The sequence below is a fragment of the Paralichthys olivaceus genome, chromosome 8 (assembly GCF_024713975.1).
Source record: "Paralichthys olivaceus isolate ysfri-2021 chromosome 8, ASM2471397v2, whole genome shotgun sequence".
Lineage (NCBI taxonomy): Eukaryota > Metazoa > Chordata > Actinopteri > Pleuronectiformes > Paralichthyidae > Paralichthys > Paralichthys olivaceus.
In genome coordinates, this window is record NC_091100.1 from 22530835 (window position 1) to 22555883 (window position 25049).

Below are 25049 nucleotides of genomic sequence, written 5' to 3' on the forward strand. Positions count from 1 at the left end.
TCCACACAAACATATTCTTTACCCTACATTTGTTTTGTTGAGATCTGGTCACCAAACTGCATATCATTCATGATTAAATGAACTCAAATGAGCTAGAATAGTTTTTACTTACAAAAGTATGCAATGTTTACATTACAGCAAGACAAATACATGTTAAATAAGGAAGATTCTAAAAACACTATGGTGTAAAACAATAAAAGTAGGCTGTATATAATGTAGAACTGAAAAGCGCAATACACTTCTTAATATAACCTTGTGAAGTACAGCAGATCTACAGTAACAAGCAGTAAACAAGTTCCTCAACAATTTTACATGAGGCAGCAAATTTGACTCAGTATAAGTCATTTTTTTATGATCAAACTGTTTACCTGGGATCTTAAGGACCAGTGTAAAGGCCCTGTTCAGACCTGGTATTAACATCCGTCCTGAATGATGCGATCTAAAGTGGTCACAGGAGACACATTCGAATGTCAGGTGTGAACAGAAGAGCCTGTCAACATGTGGCCGCTGTGTGAGTGAGATGCGTCCTGGGCCACGTTGGAAGGACCACCTACTCAGCTGGTGCCTTTTAAACGCATTTTTAAGCTTCTCTGTGCTCTTAAGTCGATGTGTGTGTGGCCACCTGTGTCATCTCCAAATGAGGTCTGAGTGATCAGGACACATCTAGGTGCTTTCACACATGAACGAGTGCTGATCACTTGCGATCTGACCACTCAGGACAGATGTTAGGAGAGTGTAGGAGAACCTGCTGTGGCCTTCAGGCACCGTCAAGACTCTCTCTATAACCATAGTTTGGTCAACAGTATGGTGGGCTACTGCACCAGATATGGATATGAAGGGCTCATTCTGAGGTGAAGAAAACATGATTCTTAGTTTCAGGTGATTCTACACTAATAAAAACATCACTATCAATGTTAATATTGTTTTTCATTTCTGCTGACACACCCTCCTAATTCCTTCACAGGGGTCGTTTCATTTACTGAAACAATTGTTGAATTCCTTCTATATAGAATATTATAATATTCTGTCTTTGGAGAACACAAAACAAATGCAACAGTTTAGTCACAAGGTGGAACTTTCACACGATACAACCACAGAGTTTGACAGTCTACACATGTATTGTCATTTATACATCATATGTTTTTTTGGAATTTGGCATTAAGGATTAAAAAAAATAGGAATACCTTTCAATCTACTGTATTCAAACAAAGTAAGGCACTAGATACTACAGAGTTCTTAATACACAGAAGAAACTTAACTGTAAGTCAGTCGTACAGTTCCAAACTATACTCGCGAAATAAAGTGATGTTCGAATACAGATTTTTCTGCATCCAGCTGAAAGGGGAGGAGGGGTCTAAAAGTTCAGTTTCTCTCTCATCTATTTTCAAAGACCTCCAGAATTTTTCCTTTCTCTTTTTTTCCCCAGTTCATCATGAACACACCAAAAACTGAGGCACTCTCTTACCTCGCTGTTTTGCAAAATTAGCGCGTTCACACAGGTGTTTCTTTTGAATCATTGCTGATCAGAGCCTTTTGGGCCTTTGCATGACTGTGATAAACATTTGGACTGAAAGAAATGAAAGGCTGGCACAAGTCTTCAGCTGGGGAGACACACCTCTGAAGCAGAGTCAATAGCCAGAAGTTAGCGAGCGAGTCACAGAAAAGTCAACTTCCAGCAGTTGTGAGTCAGTGCACGTTCATCTGTTTAGTGGCCGTAGCTTTGAGGAGACCACTGAACGGAGGGTGTGGGATGTATTGGTGTTATTTCTTTAAAGTATAGCCTGCTCATGCTAGCTTTTCCAGGATTATCAACCCTAGCTTTCATTGGGGGCTTTGGTTTATAGTAATAATCCAGTTTAAATCTGGATAAGTTAAGTGTGTGTGTGTGTGTGTGTGTGTGTGTGTGTGTGTGTGTGTGTGTGTGTGTGTGTGTGTGTGTGTGTGTGTGTTGCGTGCGTTCATAGGACCTTTTCACTTCCACTGTTCTTGTCATCGTTCCTAACTGCTGTTTGATCAGCGTCACACGTGGACATGTGGTTGTGGTGCAGGAAGAGGATGGCGTCCAAACTTTCTGGTGGAATGTTGGCTCTCTTTCTGTACATGGTTCCCACTCCTTCCCGCAAAAAGTCCAGTGCGGCATTGCCTGCCACGGCGGGAGCGGCCAGGTAGGCCCGTGCAACTGTTGCCAATAGTGGAAACTGTACAGCCTTCGTCCTCCACCACTGCAGAGGCTCCACTCCCAGCGAGGCCCCCTTACTTGCCCTGAAGACAGACATCTCCATGTCTACAGACTCCTCCACAGAGCTCTTCTTGCTCCGGGGGGTCGAGCAGAACAGGTCTCCCAGCAGGAACTCCATACCAGAGAGTGCACTCTGGGAGCCCGGCTCCTCGTTCTCATCTGCCTCTCCAATGTCGCTGTCGTCGTCCTCATCGTCGACCTCTCTGAAGTTGATTGGGCGGGAGTCTTTGAGGCGTTTGCTCCTCCGCAGGAAGTCGCTATCTGACGCTGGCGACCCAGGGGAGGAGCTTCTCTTGCTCTGGCTCTTACAATGGCTCCTCCTCATTTCCTCCTTCGCGATCCTGACGGCCTCTTTCTTCAACCAATCAAATGTAGCCGTCTGCTCCTAGAAAATATTCACAACAGAAGTTTAGTGTTATCCTTAAACAAATCAAGTGGCTGGTCTTTTGTATGTTGTGCAGCCCCATTTACATTCACACAGTGAAAATAATGGGTCCACATGCGTCCCAGACCACCTTTGAATGCGGTTTGAGTGATCAGATCTCAGGACGTATTGCTGTCCACTTGTGATCTGATCTGGGCAAACGTACTGATAGTTTCTCCAGGAGCACTAACACCACAACAGCAGTCAATAAGGCACAGCAGCAACTCTCCTTCCACTGCTGGTGACTTTCTACCACTTTTCCATTGTGCTGATGTGTTACATCTCCACATGATCATTAACTTGGCCCCGAAAATCTATCCATTTATTCATCTATCCCTAAAACGTTCAGGGATCAGGAAGGTTATTGTAGTTAATCCTGATGGGAACCAAATTAACTACATTTAATGGCAAATATATAAATAGTTGTCAAGTCATTTCATTAAAAACTGATGCTACACGTTAAGTCAGTTTACTTCATTCTGAGGACATCCACTGTCAGCACAAAATTTCATGGTGAACAAATCAAGCTTTGCTAGTGTGGTTGAAAAAATTCCAGCGATACCAGGCCCCAGCTATTCACTAACCAGTCCCCTTCATTTAAACTGACTCACCTTTTCCTCCATGAAGCCCAGCCCGTGGAACTGTGGGTCAAGGGAACATGCCACGCACAGAACCCTGTTGACCACAGGGTTGTCGTAGCAGCTCGACAAGTTTCGCCTCATCATCCTCTTCACTTCCTTTAAGATGGATAACGAATCTCCTGGCCGGGAGACGAGGTGGCGGGAGAGCAGGCCGATGAGAATGGGTTTGATGAGGGACAGACGAGGGAAGGCCTCTTTGGCCAGGGTCCGACAGGCCACGTCCAGAGGTCTGAGCACCAAACACAGATCCTCCAGGACCTTCCAATCAGAACGCATTGTGAGGTTTGCTGAGGACGTGTTGGAGGTGGAGTTTGCGTGGCAGATGCCAGATGAACTGGTTTCTGAAGCAGCGTCTCCTTTAGACAACTCCTGCATTTTCGTCTCTTTTATTACATCACAGACAAGGATTTTATGTTTGATGAGCATGCTCAGTAGAGGGTAGAGCTTATTCCACGCTGGCCGACAATGAGCCCACGACTTCAGCTCGGCCTGTTCCTGTCTCGTCAGCATCTGCAGCAGACTCTGGACATGAAGCTGAAATGAGCCTCTGGTTTGAGCAAGCGGCAGGAACAGTGTTGATACAATACCCTGAAACTGGCAGAGGGTCTTGGAGATGACATGATGTGACATCACTTCCTCGATGCATTCCTGCACAACGCTGAAGAAACACGGGATAGATGGAAGCCCCTCACTGGATTGGCTGCACTCAGAGCCATGTGGTTCCTCGGGTGACACGGATTCATCCCTTTCAAGAAATGTTGTTGAGTTTGGGTGAGGGACGCTTACGACCACCTCTCCACCCTTCTTCCCTTTTATTGTGCCCAGCCTCATTATAAGCCTTCCTTCCCCTCCCAGCAGCACCAGATTAGGCTGAGAGATCCCCCACTCCTGTGCCATCACTTTGACTTGTGCCTCCACTGCTCGCAGGGTGTAGTCGTTCACCCCACTCTCCATCAGTCTTTGGGTTGCCAGGGCCAGGTTCTTAGACATAAATCTGGCGTCTATGCAGTGTGCCCAGATGGTGAGGTACCTCTCGGGGTTGCCCTGCCAGTTGTGAGACCAAATGTCCACACTTACAGTGACAGAGTGATAAACTTCCCTATGATGGCCGGGAGGTCGGCCGCGCCTCCTGGGCTCACACTCGATGGGAGCGGTGTAGTCAGATATGTCCTCGTTCTCTCCACCTACTGTTTTCCTCATCAGCAGCTGAGACAGCCTCGCCTTGCCCTTGGTGTGGTGTTCTCTCAGGAGGTACTCAAGCTGACACGGTGACGGCAGATCCTTGCAGGAGGGCAGGAGGGTGAGGATCAGCTGTTTGAAGCCCTCCCCTTCCACCAGAGCCGGGGACTGGAGATCCATGATGAGGAAGTTGATTATGGCATGGGTCACTTGAGTAGACAAAACCAGGGGGAATGTGTTGACCAGGCTGTTGTTGCCCATCAGTGACTGAGGGTGTTGTGGTCCTGTTGAAAAAAGAAAGAAAAGAAAATCTTTAATCCCCAAATAATCTTCCACAGTTTGACAGCACATTTCAACAAAGCCTGTTCAGATGGTACAAATAAGATTCTAACTTAAAAGCCTTTTTTTCCCTATTATTTATGTCTATTTAGTTTTTTATAAATTTATTTTAGAGATTTGACTTTGCGTATCAGCCGATAACGAAAACCAATCTGATGCTTTAGAGTTTGCTGTTTGAGTTCATCCTTCTTTCCCAGGCTTTATGAGATTGCTACGAGTGCCGCCTCTCAAAAGAGACCTATTAATTACTAGAAATCACTTCTTCTTCACTTCTAAAAAAAACGTATTGGCCCGTTGCTGCGATTTATCAATGTGTCCACCATATTGGTTTGGGCAAGACTAAAATGTCAAATAATACAAGTAAATGGGGGAGTTACAGCTTCTCTGGATAAAAAGCACAGTGAATTTAACATTTCAAAAAGTAATTTGTGTTTGTGATCTGTATACTTCAGCTATAATCGCTGCTGAGCGTTCATGACCAACAGTATAATCATGGTTGCTGTTACAGTTTCCTGAGGGAGCATTACTAACATTTGACTTGTGCTCAGTTTTACTTTATCCTCCAAATTAGATCGTTTGGCTCAACTCTTAGTTTGAAAATAAGTGCTAATCTTTTTGCTCTGCTGGATTTTGTTGTGACAATGGTTCTCAGAACCCAGCATGTATTCGGGTTTTCCAAAATGATCGAGAAATCTTAAAAAATGAGGTTCAAGTCGTAACAAACCAGAATTTGCAGATAACCTTGCTACGTTGTCACTGCACCTCCTCTACAGTGTTAGCACTATTTGTTACCCGTTATCAGAAGACCCCGCTCCTTGTTGCCGTCACGTGTTCTGATGTGGTGCTTGCTGGTCAGGTGGTTTTGGAGGTCCGCTGCTCCTCCTGCGCAGCTCACACGCTCCCCACACAGCTTACACACCACGCTGCTCCGGTCCAGAGGCCGACCAGTTGGGTCCGGCTCGAACCCAAAAAAGTACCATGGGCTGTGTTGCGTGACGTTTGGGCTACTCAGCAGTTTCTCCGTTCCAGGCATAAAATCGTACTTTTCCATCAGCTGGGAGCTGGGGAGCGGGAAAGACATGATGGAGGTAGAGGGGAAGGTGGAGCCAGACAAGCCCCCCGGATCAATAGCCGAGTCTGGATTTGACACTGTCGTCACGTCACTGATGACAGGCATGGGGCTCTGTGATTGGCTGTGATCTGACCAAAGGGAAGTGCTGCTGGGCTCCGGGAGGGTGACCAACTGGATGTCTTGCAGGAGGCGCAGAGCCGTTTCCTTTTCTCCGATTTCACATTTTACATTGTCGCCTGTATTGACCCGCGAAAAAACAGAGGAACAGGATATTGACAAGATATTCAGCAAGTTACACATCACAACCGACATCAGCTGAAACATTTAGGTTACAAAACAATTTGGTTCAGCAAGTCTGTAACTATGACATGACAGGAAGCCAGTGGGACAGAACTCACCCATCCCGAGGCCCAGCAGGGTGGCATAATCCTTCCCAATCCAGACTCTGAGCTGTGCTCCCTCTGTGACGGGCTGGGACACCTTGTAGTAGATGTGACGGTAAAACTGGAAGACAAATAGATTGTGCTCCTCCTCATTGCTCGTATATGTTACATACCTACAACACAGAGAAAATACAAACAGTGTCTGTGTGAGAGCATGACTCTGACAAATAAAGCTAAACATTAAATTAGGGCTGAAACGAGTAACTCAAGTTACTCGAATAACTACAGCTCAGTGCTGTACAGATTGGCACATCTGTGTTGACTGGTTTAACATCCACAATGTCCTTTGACACTAAACCCTTAGCCTTGTTGTCAGGTGATAATACTCTGCTGCTCTGCTGCTTCATGGAGCAGACGCTTCTTGAGTTTCATGCAGCTTCAAAATCAATGTTGCTGATACACAAAAATTAGCTAAATAGGTTTATAAGTTGTCTACCAAAAATTCAACAGATGGTGAGGCCAGTGGGCAAGTTATGTCATCAGTATGCACCTGATTATCATGTTATCATGCCGCAGCCCCAACCACACACACACACACACACACACACACACACACACACACACACATATATATTTTTTTTTATGTACTTTGTAAATTTTATCTTTTTTATCAGATTACTCAATAATCTATAGAAGGACTGCAGGACTATTAACATTAGTGAAATAAATACAAACTACCCACCTCATCCAATTGGATTTATTTTCATCAGAAGCGTCAATGTAGATGAAGGAAGCATCATCTCTAATCTGGAGATAGAAGCCAGCTTTACTTGAACAATTTTACACTGAATTTTTCAACACAAACTACAAAGAACCTGATGGTTGTAGATCTGACTGAAGCACAAAACAGGACTATTATTTGTAATAACTTGATTTTAAACTGCCTCATGATTCGACTCGTATACTTACAGCCCAGGCGTATTTGAGGCTGTTCGGCATTTGACCCCTGCACATTTCTCCTACGTAGGGCCCAAACATGACACCTTGCTGGAGGTGACACTTGGCGTACACTTTCACCTCTCCCATCGGCTCCTCGCCAGAAGATCCAGGACCAGACATGAGAGACCCATCCTCCCCACACAGGCACAGGCAGGAAGGCAGGGACAGCACTGCTCGAGAGGGGCCGCCGTGGAGCCAGGGCTCCCCGGGCGGCAGCACCGCATCCGGGACGTAGTTCTGATTTGAAGCGTTCTGCAGAAATGGAACATCCTCAAAGTATTCTTCATGGTTGAGATCGAAACCTAGAACATAACAGAATAATAAATCCAATACTGAAGTGAGGTGGGATATGGTATGACGATCCTCTTTACGGAGCATGTTCTAGCTTGGTGTTTTGTTTTAAAACTAGAATTACTGCCCTGTGGTCGTGCACCTCCGTCAAACAGAACAGTTGCAGTCTCATTAAAAAAAATCCAGAATCACATGAGGCCAGTGTGGCACTTGGCCAAACCTAATCAGCCTGACAACTGATCAAAATGTTCAGATACTTCCAAAAGGCAGACTTGTTATATCATGTTCAAGAGCAAAAATATGTTCTGTGAGGTCACTGTTACTTTGACCTTGTAACAATTAATTCCAGCTCTCAGTGCCATAAAACTGGCAACCCCACACAACTCTTCTTTGCCGTTTCGCACTGATCACAGTTTCCTCTGCAAAATGAACATAGTGGAAACCCTGGATCAACAGAAGTGTGTCAGTGGCCTGTTCAGCTCTATCTTCTCTGCTGTGGCCAGGTTCACCTGCAGCCACTGAGACTCTGCCAGTGAAGCAGTTCACAGCCCATGTCGTCCACTCCTTCATAATCTGATTTATTTCAGTCCTGCTGTCTTCAAGCTCCAGCTCCAGATCTCTGGTGGGATGCTTCATAACTCAACCTGTATTTTGTGGCTGAGGTTTGCTCTGATTGAGTAACCACATGCAAACAGATTGGAGTCTGGATGTTTGTGCTCCTGCATTGTCAGGGAATTTATTAATTCATTAATATTCCCTATGACTTATATTATGCCTGACCAAAATTGTGTTCCACAGATGGTTGACCTGAGAGGTCTGACGGCATCTGTAGGAATGCACTCGATTAGAGCGTTTATGTTTTGTATCAGGAGTTGCCATCCTGTCTCTGGTGTTGTGATAAGGTGAACCTTGAGAGTCTGCACTCTTGTAACGACGATGGCATCCTGACATAGGAAGAGCCTGCAAAGAAAGTCCAGAGGCTCTCCAGAGTTCAGTGCATGTCTGAAAGAAGCTTTATAGTGACCTGCATTTCTATCCCTCCCTTTTGTGTATAACAATGAAATGGTTCTATTGTACTTCAAGCTTTTTGGTCCTGATGTACATTAGACCACGTTGTAATAAACTTATACATTTAAATAAGGAAAACTGGGCCACATTGAGTTCACTCTTTTCTCCATAATTGTGAACACTGTTTAGAAACTCAGCCATCTTTCACTCATCCTTCCTGTTTGTTACCTGGTCAGCCTCAGTAACACAGGCCTGAGGGGGGATGTAAACCCAGTCGGTGTTTAGAGTATGGAGGTGGTCTGCACGCATTTGAATACGCAGCCTACATTCTTTATCTGATACAATGCATTCATTGATGTGACACATTAATAACATCGTTCACTGCTGCGACATCACATGTTTCTGCTGAGTAAAACAACTACACGTGGTGTGTGTGTGTGTGTGTTAGTGTGTGCTCGTACAGGAAGACCACCAGACCCAGGGGCTGTGTTTCTCCACCTTCAGCCGCTCCCTATACAACTTTATGAATCACGCTGCACATGCATTTTGTCACTTCAGATGAGATGCATGTGGGAATTACAATGGCCGTCAGTGCTGTGAGGCTAAAATGTGATGCACACTTCCACCTCCGTGAGTGCAGCCACGCCACATCACTGACTGTGTGTGAACTCACCTGGAGACTCAACCAAAGCTCCAGGGGTCGTGGGGGTAGAGCTCTCGAAGAAATCTGCTCGGTGTCTTCTCTTCAGGTGACTTCTGAGGTTGGTGGTGTTTCCACCTTTCGCCAGCACTATTTTTCTGCACAGGCGACACACGGCCTCTCCGGAGTTCAGCGGCTGCCCCTTCTCGTCCGCCTTCAAACCGAAGTACAGCCACACGATGGATTTGCTCCTGGGTTTACTGATGAGATCCATGTCTCCGTGTGTCTCCGCTCCTCCGCGTCGGAGGCAGTCAGCGCTCCACTGACAGCAGGTAGAGAAAAACACGTCAGGACAACAGCCGCTGGGTTTCGAATGCGCGTCTACTGGTAGTGTTACGGTACAGATGCTGGGAGTGGTCAAAAAGGACGAAAGGCCTAATTCAGCAATTCTTTCTTTTTCTAAGCTGATGAAGAGGAAAATAACAATTAATGCACATTATGTGAAGTTCCATCAAATCAAATAAAAGTTAGTCCAATGTAGTGTTTATTTTAAAATGGATCTCAAGAGTTAGAATAACAATAACAACTATTAATATTATTATTAATACTAATTATATTATCGTTAATGTTATTATAATTGTTATTCTTATTATATCATTATTATTATTATTACTACCAAACCAGTTATTACTAATATATTTTGTTACAATATATTTTAAGTGATATTAAACTTGTGCATTTTACACACACACAGTATATTATATATATATATATATATATATACATATTACTGGCATCATGTGTATGTAACCATGTATGTATGATTTCTATTTTGAATATATTTTTGCTTGTGTTCCAATCTGTTACTTTAATGATGTTTCTATTCTCACTCTTGTCTTTATTGCTGTCTTTATTGATGTCCCCATTGTGCAACTAATAAAGTATTATTTATTGCATTATAAACACATTTCTTCATGTTGCACTGAAAACTCCTTTGTAGGTGACTTGAACATCAGTTCCTGTTCAAGATGACTCTTAATATACCTTCCCTTCAATTTTACTATACAGCTTTCATAAGGTTTAAGGAGAAAATCGGCTGAATTGACAGTTTGAAACATACATAATGTCCTCATATAAAATATTACCTCTAAAAAAAAACCTTAATAGGTACCATGAGACCTTCAAAAGATTCCTCCTTAAAAATATATTCATAGAAAATGTAAAATAAGATCAAATGAGATTACAGGATCACATTACCTAATCCAGTTGAAATATTTTCTTAAATAATAGTACATAGAATTTACATGTCTGAATATTGTGTGTTTAGATATTGGATAATATGACATAACAGAACAAAACAGTGCTCTGTTATGATAGTGGGTACAAATTCAAATATCTTTTAATGTATTATATTATAACAAACATATATTGAAAATGATACATTAACTCCTTTTTTTTAAGGCAAAAATGTATGCTCAATGCATAGTCAATGCAAAAAGGTCTAGAAGTGCTGGAGCCAATGATACTGCTGTGCAGTCTGATGTTTGTGGTTACAATGGATTCACTGCTGCTGTCTATAGATTGAACTAGATAGTGTCTGGAAAAACACAAAACTGTATTGTAAAACAAATACTGAAAGAACAAATACAGCTGACAATAGCAGGCCTCTGGCCTTTGAGTTTGCAGACTCTCGCTCTCTTCTCTTGCTGTATATCTGTGTATATCCACTCTTTATTATAACTGGACTATAATATGAGAGTTATATGTGTGTGCTTTTCTTATTTGCACAGGATATACGTGACAATCAACTATCAACTAATCACAAAAACTAAGGGTGAGAGGAACAGGTTCTTGAAACCCAACAATGAAAAGTCACTAGTGATGTAGTGAATAGTAAACGATGATGCTGACAGGGAATCAGACTAACAGACACTGTGTCATCGCCACTTTGTTTGTTGAAAAAAAACATGTTCACTTCTTGTTACCTATAAAACAAAGACGTTGGTCATATATCTGTGTTCCACAATTGTGTATTCAGATTACATCTATTTTTCATGAAGCACTGTAACATTCATTAACACTATGCAGCTGACAACTGCCTTTATTACTGAGGCAAATCACTGAGAGAGGAAATGTCTTTATTATCCTAATACAGGCAGTGCTAACGTTGGTAAATTAAACGTGGTTAATTGAGGCAGAAAGACAAAAACAGCATCACATAACTTCAGACCAGAGGGTCAACAGTAAAACATGAGCTCCTGTCCTGTCCCTATAGTCGCTTGTCTTTTTACAGATGAGAAAATGACTGTGATCATTGTGGCATATCGTTATTAATAATATTTTAGGTATTGAGTATTTGAAAAGGAGTGTGTATATATTGTTTTCAATGCACCGCAGATTAAAATTTAACAATTATGGAAATTGCTGAGTTTTTATTTTCTAAACTTTTTTGAAGTAGCCAAGACATGGGCCTGAACAATGCATTACCATGGTTGTTGGTCATTTTTACAGCCCCTGATTATAATATTAAAATACTCTGAAGTATTTGTTCTCATCACGAGAGAGGAACTCGGGTTCTTCTTCGTCTGTTTTGGCCTCTCCTATCACCCTTACTGTAACACATTGAATAGACAGGCATCACATCTTTTCACAACACCACTGGTTTCCGTATAAGAGAATCACGCCGGTTGTCTCTATGCAGTGTTTTAAATGTGTGCCACATATATCCAAATGAGAGAATCTAAATCTACTCAAGCTTCATCTCGTGCCATTAAGGATTTACCTTGACGTGCAAACATCGTTATTATGGTGTGGTTCACTCATTCCATGGCTCTAACTGAGGATCAATACAAAATATAAACCCAACCAACATCCACAAACATCTGGAATCCACCTTTTCGACTCCACTGCGTGAAATCGTCAAACCTGGCAACAGCGCTGGTGTGACTAACCACAGAGTCTCCTGCCTCCAGACCTCACTGCTGGGGAAGTGCTGCTGCTGCCTAAACCTCTGCACGGCCATTGCTGCGCTTTAAAGGTAAGCTCCATTATCATGAACATGGTTTTAATCAATCGAACAGCAATCGAATAACGCGAGGTTTATCAGGACGTTTGACGGGGAAACGTTGTCGGACTGTGTTCGATTCCTCGTCACACTCAGAGGTCACACAGTCTGGTCTGTTTCCCACACTTCGGTTTGAGTTTCTTGCTAGTACCTCCGTTTCACGGTTAGCTCACGCGGTTAGCCACAGCTAACAACAACATGTCCGCGTGGACTCGCCGTAGCTGCTTTCTTCTTCTACGCCGTGCCGAGGCAGCGGTTGCCGTGGCGACCGCACTCACAAGTTGCGTAGCGGAAACTGAACTTTGAAGATGACTTCTTCAGCCAGAAGATAAACACAGACCTGGACTAAACACAAGCTTTAAGAACAATGGCGTCCTGCTTGGTGCCGGACCTCCCCGCCGTCATGGTCGCCCTCGAACATCTAAAGGAGCTGGACAACGCGCTGAAAGAGGAGGGAGTGCCGTTCGCACCAGAGGCCAGCCTCCACCTGGCAGAGCTGACCGCTGCCGTCACCGACCTGGAGTCAGACCGACGTGCAGCCCACGAACATTTAGAGGTGGAAACCATAGAAAACAGCAAGCTGCGACACCAGATAGACAACATACGTGATCGAATGAGCCAGGAACTCATGGCCGACGTGGCAGCAGCCCGAGCATCCAATGCTGAGGAGATGGAGCTGCTGCACAAAGAGCTGAGCATGGTGTCCCTGCTGCGAGAAGCTGCTGAGAAGAGACAGGGAGAACTCCTGAGCCAAAATGAAGCATTGCGTCCTCACAGGATACGAGAGAAGGCCGAGCACGAAGAGGTCGTGGCTGTTCTGAATGATCAGATATCCCGAAAATACAGCTTGCAAATGCAACTCGACCAAACACTGGGGCGGAGAGAGGAGCTGAAGATCTGCATCGCTGCTGTCAAACAAGACAAAATATCACTGGAGCAAAACATGGAGCTGGCGAGAGAAGCTTTCACTGTGAGGGAACGCAACTTGTCCGGGGACAGGAATCAGATGGACGAGAAAGTCAAGCAGCAGAAACAAGTGATCAGGAGGAGAAGAAGAGAGCTGGGGAGAGTAAACAGCAAGAAACAAGAGAGCCATGGCCGCCTGGAAGAGCTCTCCGCTGATTCGGCCAAGATAGAGGGCAACCTACAGAGACTGACAGTATCTCGGTGCCAGTTTGAGAAAGAGCTTGAAGGTGAGACTCAAAGGCGTCAAGACCTGAGGCAACAGAGAGAAACGCTGAAGAAGGAGTTGTGTGATTTAGGAGAAGCGTTCAGCCTTACCATTAAGAATCTAAAAGAGAGAATCACTGCAGCGGAGAGCAAAATAGAGGAGGGTCAAGCATCAAGGTGTCTCTGTCAGGACCACCTGGCTCATATCCATGAGATATTCAAGCGACAGCATGGGGAAGAGAGCAAAGTGAGGGCAGAGCATTCCCGTGCATCACAGCAGCTGGAGCGGTCCAGGCTGCAGCTGGAGGAACGCATTGCCTCCGTGGTGAAACACAACAAGGAGATCAGAGAGATGGACAAGCACATCAGAGAACTTCTGGAGGCTGACACCATCAACAAGCGTGTGTTCGAGAGGAATCAGGAGGAGCTGTGTGCCAACGTGGATACGGAGAAGACGAACATCCGCCATCTCGAGGAGGAGAGGAACAGGCTGAGGAGACTTCTGGAGGAGGCGAGAAGGGCGCAGGAGGAACACATGGCGAAAATGACCTCTGGCATCACCAGCGCAAGGAGGCGCTATGAGGAGCTGCTGCAAGAGGAGGCAGCGCTCCAGCAGCGCCAGCCCAAGAGCACAGATGCCGACCTGCTAATGAACCACGTGACCCAGTGTGCAGCAGAATACAGACAAGTGGAGATTCAACTCCATCAGGAGATTGAGCAGTGCACCGCAGAGACTGAGGGCATCACAAGGAGCAACGAGGAGAAGCAGAGGTTGGTGGAGGAGAAAGAGGAGATGCTGAAGGAGGTGGAGGCCAGGTGGAATGAGGAGCAAAGCCGCCACCAGAGGCTGAAAACGCTGACCTCCGAGCTGAGGCAGAGGAGGGCTGAGCTGGAGCTGTCCATTCAGGGGCTGAAGGAGAAAACCATCTTTCTGCTTCAGCCCAAAGAGGAGATGAAGGTGGAGCTGGAGGAAACGCGAGCACATCACATGGATGTGCTCTCCAGACAGGCCTCAGAGCTGAGGGCTGTGGAACTGAGCATCTATGACACCAGTGTGATACTGGAGCAGGTCAGAGTGGAGAACAGCAGGCTGCATCTCTGCATCAGACACATGACGGAGGAGGTGAACAGAGTCAGGTGGAACAAAGACAGACACTGGCAGGAGGTTCACCAGTTCCACCGGGACAAACGGGCCTTGTTTGAGACGTTACAGGAAGCATGGAGGGAAGATATATTGGTAACGGAGGACTGTCAGAGGAGTGACGGTGTTCTGCTGGTGTGTATGAACACTCTGCTGAACCATCTGAAGACTAGGAGACAGCAGTTGGGACATGTCAACACACTCCTACACCAGAAAATGCTGCATTTCAGCAGAAGACTGGGAGATCAGACATAAAACTGATCTGAGTTGATAGAACACAAGTTCCTTCACAAATACTGTCAAGTGTCCACATGAATTCAAAAACATATTGAAGATGGAAGCAACAAGAACATACAGACATCTGCTCAATTTATTTTTAACTAGTGCAGTGCCCACTCAGAGCCTGCCTGTGTGGAATGGGTTGTTTTCTTGGCCTGTTGCCTGTGAAACCTTTAAGTGACCTGTGGCAAGTGAAGAGCGGCTACAGGACACATAGAGCCTCCATAGAGCCCTGATTACAATAACTTTTTATATTGAATTATTTTATTTCTAGATTTCCACAAAAGACCCTGTGGTATGAAAATCAGAGGTTAAATAATATAATTAATGATGACTGAATCCCTTTCTAATTGCTTTAGTCTCTCAGTCCTTAGGCTTAAAGTCTTAAATGTATTAAAATCCTATGTACTAGGTCTTAATTATGTCAACATTTATTTAGCGCTACATCCGTCATGCTTTCAAATATCTTTTTTAAGAGAAATGTTTTGTTGGACTATCTGTATTGTAGCTCTTCCTCAACTATACAAATGTGAACATGCTGTAAATAAAACCACAAACAAGACCAACATGAAACTGATAATTGATCGTCTACAAACACAAACTGATCTCAGTGCACTCAATCCTGAACGAAGCCTTACTTCAGAAATATTTGTGTGGTGGTTCTCCCATGACAAATCCACCTGGAAGCATTGGTGCCAAAGTAAAATACTCACTTTCTGTGCAGTTGAAAAGCCAAAACCTTATTATGAAGTAATAATACATACAGGTTAATACAAGTTATACATAATAATTATTAATACATTTGTATTAAGTGCATCTTAACATAAGACACATGAGAGTGAAAGTGTTTGATTTGTGTTTGAAATGACTTTGTTTCTCTTCATATATATGTGATTGAAATGACTTTTCTTTATTGCTTTTTATGAGGATATCTTGGATTATTTATATGAAATTAAAAAAGTTATTACTCACAATCAACATGGTGTTTTTACTTTTGCTGTTATTGTGACGTTTGTTAGTCAAATTTAAATATACTCGTATTACTCTATCCTCTAAATGTACAATATGTTTAGTGGAGATTATTTAGCGTCTCATTTACATTAGGTGTAAACATGCAAAAAAAGATCCAGACATCCATCAGTAGTTTTCCAGTGGCCATGATATTTTTGCTTGATTCAGTGTCTGACAGTGAACGATCTGTTTCTCTTTCCAGACTTCACACTGCCACAAGTCTGGTGAAACATTCTGTTCCTGCCCTGCTCCGACCAGCAGGTGGCAGAAGGAGACAGGACTCGTTTTTCCTCTGTGACCTTGCCCTGCAGTTACAGGGTCAAACAACCTCCCACTCTGCTCAGAACAAAAACACAGACTCATGCACACAGAGTTACGCTGCCTGCTTCTGTCTCACACGCTGTTAGGACAACGTAAAGACAAATAAAGTAGAGCTGAAAAACTAGGACGCAGCAGCAGCAGTAGTGGAGCCAAGGGAAACCACCAGTTTATTCTCCTAAACAAGGTAAGACTGCAGATAAACACGAGGTAAACTTTGCCCTGAACTCCTTTGTGCCATGTCACCATGGAAGCTGTAGTATCTGTTGCTTAATAGTTTGTTATATTTTTAGCTATACAGTTATTTTCATGTACTGTATTCAACGTGAATGATCTGCAGTGATCGCTCAGCCACTAGTTATAACAAGTCATGTAGGGATGGTCCATAGTCAAGTCTTAACTCATCTGAATTCTTTTTTTGCACAGACACCAAATATCCTGTTCTCTGAATTAAGACCTCACTGGTTACACACAGAAATCACTACCAAAAAATGTGATGCTCAGAATATTGACAATGCGATTCTGCTAACTTAGGTTTCACAGAGAGAAGGGTTTTGAGAAAGATCACCAGACAGTCCAAGCGAAACACTAATGATCAGGACAATCAGTCTTTAAACTAGAATTACACTCAATAGAGCGCAGGCTTCCACAATGTTTCAAAGAGTGATGCACTTCCTGAATCTGTTCCTTTGTCCAGATCTGTGCCAAAATGTATTTCTGTCCAGTGGCTGAAAAAGCCTACCCCTATGAAAATCCTCTAGAGTCAGATTTTTATTTGGATCTGCCTCAAATTGCACACACTCGTAAATACCAGTCCCCTTAATTTACTTCATCAAGATCCATACATGACTACCTGGAAACTGCTTTGTGCACATAAACAGATCTCCAGCTCTGAAATAAAGAACACTTAAAGAGTTCATTACGGCAAAATAGATAGCAGGTAACTATAGTGATTCACATGCCGTCTTAGAATCTCTTCTTGTAAACTACTGCCACTTTTCATTCACGCAACATAAAATAAAGTGGCTGTAACACCGTGAACTTTCCGAGCCTCTGTAATGTCCATGTAATCAAACCACATTTGTAAGTATGCAACAATCCTGTCTGTTATTCAAAGCGGCCATCTTGACACAAACAGCACCTTTATACCGTAGATTGTGTTGAAACAGAGTTTGCAGTGAAGGAGCTTCTGTGTTAAAGGTCAGAGAGCAAAGAGCAATTCAACACCACAAACTAGACGGAACGTACCATTCACTTTCACGTCTGCAACACGCCACACATGTTGCAATGACGGTGTCATTTGGAGAGTACTGTGTTTTTAAATAAGGCTTGTTTACAGTTCAGTTCATTGCTCGTGATATATATGACAAACTTGTTTATTGCCGTATCTATTTTTGTGTTACCCACCCACGCTGTTAGTGTGGTTCTAGGCGGGACAGTGTTGGTCTGTGACCTTTCTGATTCAAAAAGAGAAAGTGTTTTCAGATATTGATTCTAACTTTATACAACATTATTGTGATATTACAGCAGTAGTGCTTTCTCAGTTAACAACCAACATGATGAAAACAGCCTTCAGCCTCACACACACACACACACACACACACACACACACACACACACACACACACACACACACACACACACATGCTCACACTGTAATGTAATGAGGCAGCTGCCCTTCAATGTGGAAATGTCAGTATGCCACCAAAGGATACAGTGACAATACTGAATCTGACCTTCTGACCTATACTTTCTCAAATACACACACATACACACACACACATATAAAGTTGTGTCTCCAGGACTTCAGAGGACATTACATTGACTTCCATAGATTTCCTGGACACTTAACCTAACCTAAATCAGAGTTTCTACTTAGATCTATAATTTACATAATGGACCCATAATGAAAACAATTCCCCCCAAATTTGACTGTGTACACAGATGTAGGTCTCCACAACATTAGTAATACCTGGGCCACACACACAGGTTATAGAAGGTCTCGCTCTTGACTCATGCGCCAGTCACACCACTGCAGTAAATTATTGTGCCTGGAGGTTTAAGAGCTTGTTCACAGGATGAGCTACACTGAACTCTAAGAAGCAAGCATGCACACGTACAGACGCCAGTGAATGCTCCTTCAGTCTGTTTGGACGTCATTCGCTCATGGTTCTTGTGAAAGATTACATCAGGAGGTCATCAGTTGTTTTTGTCACTGACTGTCAGCAGGATTACTCTAAACCGACTGACCTCATTTCCATGAAATTTGGCGGAATGGTGGGACATGACCCAAAGACGAATCCATTCCATTTTTTAGATGCAGATAAATGGGCAGATTAAAAAAGTTTTCACTTTCTTTTCCATGGCGAGACAGGGCGGAGAGGTAGGTGCTCTCTGAGCGCCCGTCTAGTTTACAATGGCTCTGTGTGTGTGGGCGCTGACACAGACTTCAAAACAACACAGTGGAAAATCAAAACATTTGCTCTCTGCAATATTGAGTTGGGTTAAAGGATCCAGAGAGAGGAGTAATGTGGCTCTGCAAGTAAAACCTCACAACTGTTTTTATCACAAAAGACACTTGAGAGAGTAAAATTGTTTCTTTTCTAAGAGAAACAGGCAGAGCTTTAATTAAAATGCAGTTAAAGTCACAAACGCTATCTGCATTTTGTTATAATCCAAAGATAATGGTCTGTGATTATATAGAATTATTCTATGATGACCACTCAAAGTGTTTTCAATATATAGTTGTTTCATTCACACATGGTACATCTATGTACTATATAAAGCACTTTATCTGTCAGACATCACTCATACACTGCCACCAAAGCCATTATAGAGGCAATTTCCCCAAGTGCACTTTGGCAGGGAGAGGCAGACTGGTATCGAACTAGCGGCTGTTTTGGTTAGTGGACAACCCACGTAACCACATTACCAGAGGATAAATTGTTGTGAATAGTTGTTGGGATACACAGTAGTTGGGTCAAAATCACAAATGTTAACGTCATGGTTGCAGTTTGCAAGAAAAACTGTGGAAATTGTGCTCTGTGGAAAATAACAGTGAATGCTGATGCAGCTGTAAACAGTGTCGTTACAACAGAGGAAGTTATTATTGCATGACACATACACAAGGCATGTTTGTGCAGTGACACAATCATTGTGCAAATGTATGTTGTTATGGTTTGACACAACACATGACGTGCTTATATGTGTGATTTGGGTTTTTGCTGTACAATCAGACTGAGCAAGTGTGTCCAGGTCTCCAAATAGGTCAGAGTAATGAGTCATGGTTCTCAATTTAATTCAGTATCATATAGTGCCAAATTACAAAGATATTATCTCAAAGCACTTTTCATATTAAGGTTGACACCTTATGAAATTATAGAGAAACAGTTCCCACAATGAGCAAAAGGAGCAGTATCAGTGAAGAGAAGTCACTCCCTTTTAACAGGAATCTTATCAGCATTCAAGTGTCTGCCACAGGTGCGTGCGTGTGTGTGTGTGCACACACTCTTCACAGATACTGATCTGTTTGCTCATCGTGGGAACTGTAAGTTTCTCTATAATTTCATGTGGTTTCCACCTTAATATCCACACACGCATGTGGTTTGGATTGTGCAGTGTGGCCCACCCTGCCTCACCAGCATGTAAAACTCCATATGGCTTGATGATGTCTAAACTGCCTAATCTCTATCCCCCTCTCTCTCTCTCCCTCCCTCCCCTCCCCTCTCTCTCGCTCTCTCTCCCTCCCTGAGGTTTTATATGGGCGGTAGTGAGCAATGACGCGTCAGATGTCTGCGTTTACTCAGAGACAACACACTGTCACTGTGTTGAGCTCAGGCAGGAAGCTGTGATCACAGGATAGATTATCAGGCAGTTGCAGGTATTGTTATCACCGGCTTTGAGGACATTTTAGTGAAGAGCAGAGAAGACATAGCTGTGGACATCGATGGAGACTATGGGTAAGAGGCAGCTGTTCTTCCTTTTACTGTAGATGAGGGCGTGTTTGGAGGTACAGTATGTGTCACATACATGACTGATGTCATTGGAAGTCTACAAAATCTAATCCGAGGTGGGGGGTGTTGACGTGACAGCAGGGTATTGTATATGTGATGATGCTGTGGAACTCATGCATATGAATAAACATAGAGCCACAATTATTAACTTTCATATCATACATAGAAACCGGGGGGGGGGGGGGGGGGGGTGATATGTGGAAAGGAGCCGTAGTTACTGTCCTGATATCTCTCACACACAGAACAGGATCATACACACGGTCAAACAGTACGTGGTCACTCCTTTTATAGCCATATAGTTCTGGTCCAGAGGAGCAGAGGAGGAGGTAGTCACTGTTTCACAGTTTTCATGAGGTCAGTGTCAGATTTGTGCACATGAACATTATTTTATAATTATAATAACACTATTGTTATTTTTAAAGGTTTGAAGAACTTGTTGGATTAATCGCTCTTTTAGAAAAAAGTAAAATTAGGGCGGGCTGGAATTTAGAGAATCAAAGAGCACATTTTAAGTAGTTTTTGTACAGGCACTCATGGAGGCATCAACCACAGGAACAGATGGCATCTGTGTGTTTGTGTGTGTGTGAGAGAGAGCGTGCACGTGATGGTGCATATTATTATCATGGTGTGAAAAGTGAAACCTGCCTCCCTCTGGTGCTGCTCTGATGAAAACACTGTGAGAGTTGATTCATGCCATTTAAAGCCGCTGCATATCTTCTGATCAAATGACAGTGTGTATGTAATGTGTTAGTAGAGATGAAGCCACAGGGGTAGATCCAGCAATAGATTGTCACTTCCTTTAACAATGTTTTATGACAAATACATCCTTTAGGTTATCAGACCACTTCCTGTTGTATACCGATTATAACAATAACTTCATTCATAAAGCACATTTCAAAACAGCCGTTGGAAAGTGCTTCACACAGGACAGATAAACTCCTCAAAGGCCGTGTGTAGATTCATTGTTTCCAAGTTTATGAAGTGATGATATGTAGCTGTTGTGTTTAGAGCTTGTTCGCACGTGAGCAAAAAAACGTTATTAGAGGTTAAACTGTGAGACTAGAGTGGAAGGAGACTTAACGGGTCAATGTCAGGCCTGTGATGTGACGTCTGTTCTAACTGTTGATATTCTGATCGTCGTCATTAGAGGCTGCACTAATGACTTAGTTCAACTGCGAGAAGACCGATGTTCTTAGAGGAGGTCAAAGGACAAACATGTCTTCTTACTGAGACACGCAGCAGAAATAACTAAGACATCACGTGAAGTGAAAAAAACCCAAACGGTCATAGTTCTTGCTCAAGATGACGGATGAGACGGTCTAGTAGGAAGTAACTCCCTGATCTGATCTGAGCAGGTTGACGAGCACTTAGTGAACCATCTGAGGATTTGTAAAAGAACACCAGCTGCTATTCAGATGTACATATCATTCAATTTAAAGATTTGTGTTTGACATTTAAAAAAAAATCTATGTGTGTTTTCCTCGTCACCAGTGTGTCCGATGGGTGGAGGAGCCACCAGGCTGTACAGCGCCCTGACTCACGCCATCAGCAGCAGCTCTCCTCCCCCACTCCCTCCCTCCCACCCGGACCCCCAACAGCCTGCGAACACAAACCTGGATCCAGACTTCTGCCCGGTGACTCCTCCGCTTCTCTCCTGTTCACAGTGAAGTTCACACTGAGATGAAATTAATATTAGCTAACATGCACGTCCTGTCTGCTTGCAGGAGCAGAGGGGGTCCCCTGTATGTCCCCCTGATCCAGTGGAGCTGCTCCGACAGTGTGAGGAGGCCCTCAGGGACCGACCACCTCGCCTCCACAGGAAGTTTATTAACCTTAATAATGGAGACAGCGCCCCCAGCAGCCCCATTAGGGTGATGCAGTGGAATATACTGGCACAAGGTATATGGATTTTATATCGCATCACACTGGACTCTAATTTCTGATATATTAACTTGGATTTAAAAAGGATCTTTCTGAATGTAACAGAGTTCTGGTGATTAAACTGTACCAGGTCTCCTTCTCATTCCTGGTAATTTAACATATTGTTAAGTTGGAGATATCAGGATGTTTCCTCCCCTTCATTTGCTTCCATCCATTTTAAGCAAGACAAAGCTGCAAGAATTAGTTTTTACTACGGATAATATAAAACTGGTTGCTCATAGGTGACTGTTTTTCACTCTTTTTCCTTTTACCTTTAATGTGAGGTGTGAACAGATGAGCTTGGGGCTGACCCTTGCGGTCTGATCTCTTAGGACTGATGTTAAAACCAGGTCTGAACAGGGCCTAGGAAGCATCGTTGTTTTAAGCTACAAACTGAAACCAGATCTCTCTCTTGTTCTCCTGTTCTTCAGCTCTGGGTGAAGGACTAGACAGTTTTGTCCAGTGTCCCCTGGAGGCCCTCAGCTGGTCCCGCAGGAAATACCTCATCTTAGAGGAGATCCTCACCTACCGACCTCATATCCTGTGTCTGCAGGAAGTCGATCACTACTACGACACCTTCCAGCCGGTTCTGGCCGGCCTAGGTTACAGCAGCAGCTTCTGCCCCAAACCATGGTCGCCCTGTTTGGATGTGGAGGGCAACAACGGCCCGGATGGCTGCGCACTGTTCTTTGATCAGTCGCGATTCGAGCTGCTGGACAGCATGAACATACGCCTCTCTGCCTTGAGGATCCCAACCAATCAGGTGGGTTAAAGTCCACTGTCTCTCTGTAGAACGCTTCTCAGAGGCACCTCTAACACACTGCTGTTCTGCCACAGGTTGCTGTAGTGACGATGCTTCGTTGTCGGAGCACGGCGAGATGCGCGTGCGTGGCAGTGACCCACCTGAAAGCCCGCGCTGGCTGGGAGTGGCTGCGCAGTGCTCAGGGCTCCGACCTCCTGCGACACCTCCAGAATCTGGTCCAGAAACACGCCGGCGGTCCCACGGGTGACCTCAGCTCTGACATTCCTCTGCTCATATGTGGCGACTTCAACGCAGTCCCAACTGAGGAGGTGTACCGGCGCTTTATCACATCACCTCTCAGTTTGGACTCGGCCTATAAGAAACTCAGCAAAGACGGTTTGTCAGAGCCAGAGTACACGACGTGGAAGATCCGGCCGACAGGGGAATGTTGTAGCACTCTGGACTACATCTGGTACAGTCGGGACACACTGAGAGTGGACGCTGTGTTGGACATGCCCACTGAGGAACAGATTGGACCAAATAGGCTTCCATCCTTTAGTTATCCGTCTGACCATCTCTCTCTGGTTTGTGACTTCAGCTTTAAGGAGGAAGAGTGAGAGCGAAGTGATGATTCTGCTCATGAGAAGGGACGACGAGTCAAGACTGGCTCCTGGTGGTTTTGCTCCACGAGCAGGCGCACGTGAGACGCCACGTGTAAGTGAAACGATGAGGATGAAGACAGGAGGCCGAGAAATCAGAGTGGGAAGCGGAAAAAGTCGGAGATTGTAATGACAGTGAAGTTGCACATTGTAACGCTGCAGTGATGCTGCCATCTCCCGAAACTGTGACACTGTGAAACTGTTCTCCACAGCAGCTCACTCACAGTGAAAGTGATGAGTAGGAGTTTTTTCTTTTGTTCAAATCAAACTGTAGTAAACGTGTTACACTCTGCTCATGTGCTACAGAGTTGATGAGAATAAAGTATTTCTGCTGTGGTTCTGATTACTGTTCTTTTTCTATTATTTCTCTCAGACTTCCCTCTCATGGTTTGATAATTATTTAGGTGGTTTAGGAATTAAAAAGCTGATTCACCGAAGTGACTGAAGAATACTTTCTCACCTCCAGGGGTCATAGAAAATGCATATTGAAGTTACATATATAATTGTATATATATATTTTTTTCTTTTATATAATTTTATATACAAATTCTATGCATAATGTAAAGTTAGAAAATTATAAACGCAATGTGTCTTTCTGGATAAAGACAAATCCAATGTCATTGATTCAATTACTGATGCATTTGAACAGAACAGAACGAGTCCCGATAAAACTTTTTACTGCTCTTTTTTTATTAGAGGGAACTGGCCCTTTAAAGATCGCTCACTGATTTCATTCTCCTTAAGTGTCTATTAAGTGTGCTCAGATGGTAATCAGGTCTGTTAGACTGGCAATAAGACCACTCCCTGTTCAGGTACTGAAGTCCTTCCACAGTTTGAGATCACCACGTGATGTTCTTGTTTTCATTTACTCTCTGTGGAGAAGTCACACTGTGTGACATCTGGAACCTACAGTACACTTCATTTAACCAAGAGGAAACAGTCCTGTTTGCTTCTCGCCCTGTTTCTAACGATGACATTGCAACAGTTGATTACACTGATATCTGTTGACACATATTTGTGTTACTAAAGTCTATTTTACAATGAAACTTGGAAGGACGACTAGGGAAGCCACGTTTTGGTCTGGATCAGTGGTTTTCTTTTTTTTACCTCTAACATTGTGAGATGGGATGCTTTAAAAAATGTTCCTTGATTTCTCAGAATAATCAGATGGATCAGGTGTATTTAGGGGACTGATATTCATGAGTGTGAGAACAGTGTTGAGGAGTGTGAAATCTAGTGCAGATCCCCAAAGAATCTGGATCTAGTGACTGTTGGGCCTTGGCGAGGTATCTGCCGTTCTAGTTTCAGAGATGAATGTTATCAGTTGACTTTTGGATCAGTAAGAAATGATTTATCTTCTCTCTGAGCTCAAACTGGAAGTTAAAGCGTGCAAAGTAACCACAGACGTCATCACTGATAACAAATGCGGTTAGTCAGATTTGATTTTCTTATATGTAGTTCACTTTTAGCTTTTTAACCCGAATCAGTTGCAGGTTGGGAAAGAAATAACAAGTTTT

At 43.7% G+C, this 25049-nt stretch overlaps 3 protein-coding genes across 6 annotated transcripts; 2 read left to right on the forward strand and 1 right to left on the reverse strand.

Annotated features, from left to right (window-relative positions):
• Positions 1-88: 88 nt before the first annotated feature.
• On the reverse strand, positions 89-12237 carry LOC109627741 (uncharacterized). Of its 3 annotated transcripts, none has more exons than XM_069530496.1 (8): positions 12109-12237; positions 9249-9537; positions 7247-7578; positions 7020-7084; positions 6293-6450; positions 5615-6130; positions 3275-4767; positions 89-2624 (listed from the first exon to the last, which is right to left on the reverse strand). In XM_069530496.1, the coding sequence occupies exons 1-8, from the start codon at positions 12235-12237 to the stop codon at positions 1959-1961; spliced, it is 3648 nt and encodes a 1215-aa protein (XP_069386597.1). In that variant the 3' UTR covers positions 89-1958. The 3 variants fall into 3 exon arrangements, with proteins under 3 accessions (XP_069386597.1, XP_069386598.1, XP_019940072.2); XM_069530497.1 differs by having other exon boundaries at positions 11998-12116; XM_020084513.2 differs by lacking the exon at positions 12109-12237 and having other exon boundaries at positions 7247-7528; positions 9249-9463.
• Positions 12112-23868, forward strand: LOC109627218 (nocturnin-like). 2 transcript variants are annotated; one of them, XM_069530526.1, is made up of 6 exons: positions 12112-12252; positions 16083-16385; positions 21703-21845; positions 21936-22110; positions 22563-22894; positions 22969-23868. In XM_069530526.1, the coding sequence occupies exons 3-6, from the start codon at positions 21711-21713 to the stop codon at positions 23488-23490; spliced, it is 1164 nt and encodes a 387-aa protein (XP_069386627.1). In that variant the 5' UTR covers positions 12112-12252; positions 16083-16385; positions 21703-21710; the 3' UTR covers positions 23491-23868. The 2 variants fall into 2 exon arrangements, with proteins under 2 accessions (XP_069386627.1, XP_019939220.2); XM_020083661.2 differs by lacking the exons at positions 12112-12252; positions 16083-16385 and adding an exon at positions 18106-20157.
• Positions 12513-16050, forward strand: ccdc175 (coiled-coil domain containing 175). Its single transcript, XM_020112806.2, has one exon. The coding sequence runs from the start codon at positions 12647-12649 to the stop codon at positions 14843-14845; it is 2199 nt and encodes a 732-aa protein (XP_019968365.2). The 5' UTR covers positions 12513-12646; the 3' UTR covers positions 14846-16050.
• Positions 23869-25049: the final 1181 nt, after the last annotated feature.

What these genes read in the sequence shown, in the direction of transcription:
- LOC109627741 (XM_069530496.1), bottom strand. Translation starts at nt 12,237, where the DNA reads ATGGCCGTGCAGAGGTTTAGGCAGCAGCAGCACTTCCCCAGCAGTGAG. An exon ending in CACGCAGTGGAGTCGAAAAG is followed by an intron (nt 9,538 to 12,108) that starts GTGGATTCCAGA and finishes ACCTGCTGTCAG; the next exon opens with TGGAGCGCTGACTGCCTCCG. An exon ending in GCCTCAAATACGCCTGGGCT is followed by an intron (nt 7,085 to 7,246) that starts GTAAGTATACGA and finishes TTCTATCTCCAG; the next exon opens with ATTAGAGATGATGCTTCCTT.
- ccdc175 (XM_020112806.2), top strand. Translation starts at nt 12,647, where the DNA reads ATGGCGTCCTGCTTGGTGCCGGACCTCCCCGCCGTCATGGTCGCCCTC.
- LOC109627218 (XM_020083661.2), top strand. An exon ending in TGGATCCAGACTTCTGCCCG is followed by an intron (nt 21,846 to 21,935) that starts GTGACTCCTCCG and finishes GTCTGCTTGCAG; the next exon opens with GAGCAGAGGGGGTCCCCTGT. An exon ending in GTGGAATATACTGGCACAAG is followed by an intron (nt 22,111 to 22,562) that starts GTATATGGATTT and finishes CCTGTTCTTCAG; the next exon opens with CTCTGGGTGAAGGACTAGAC.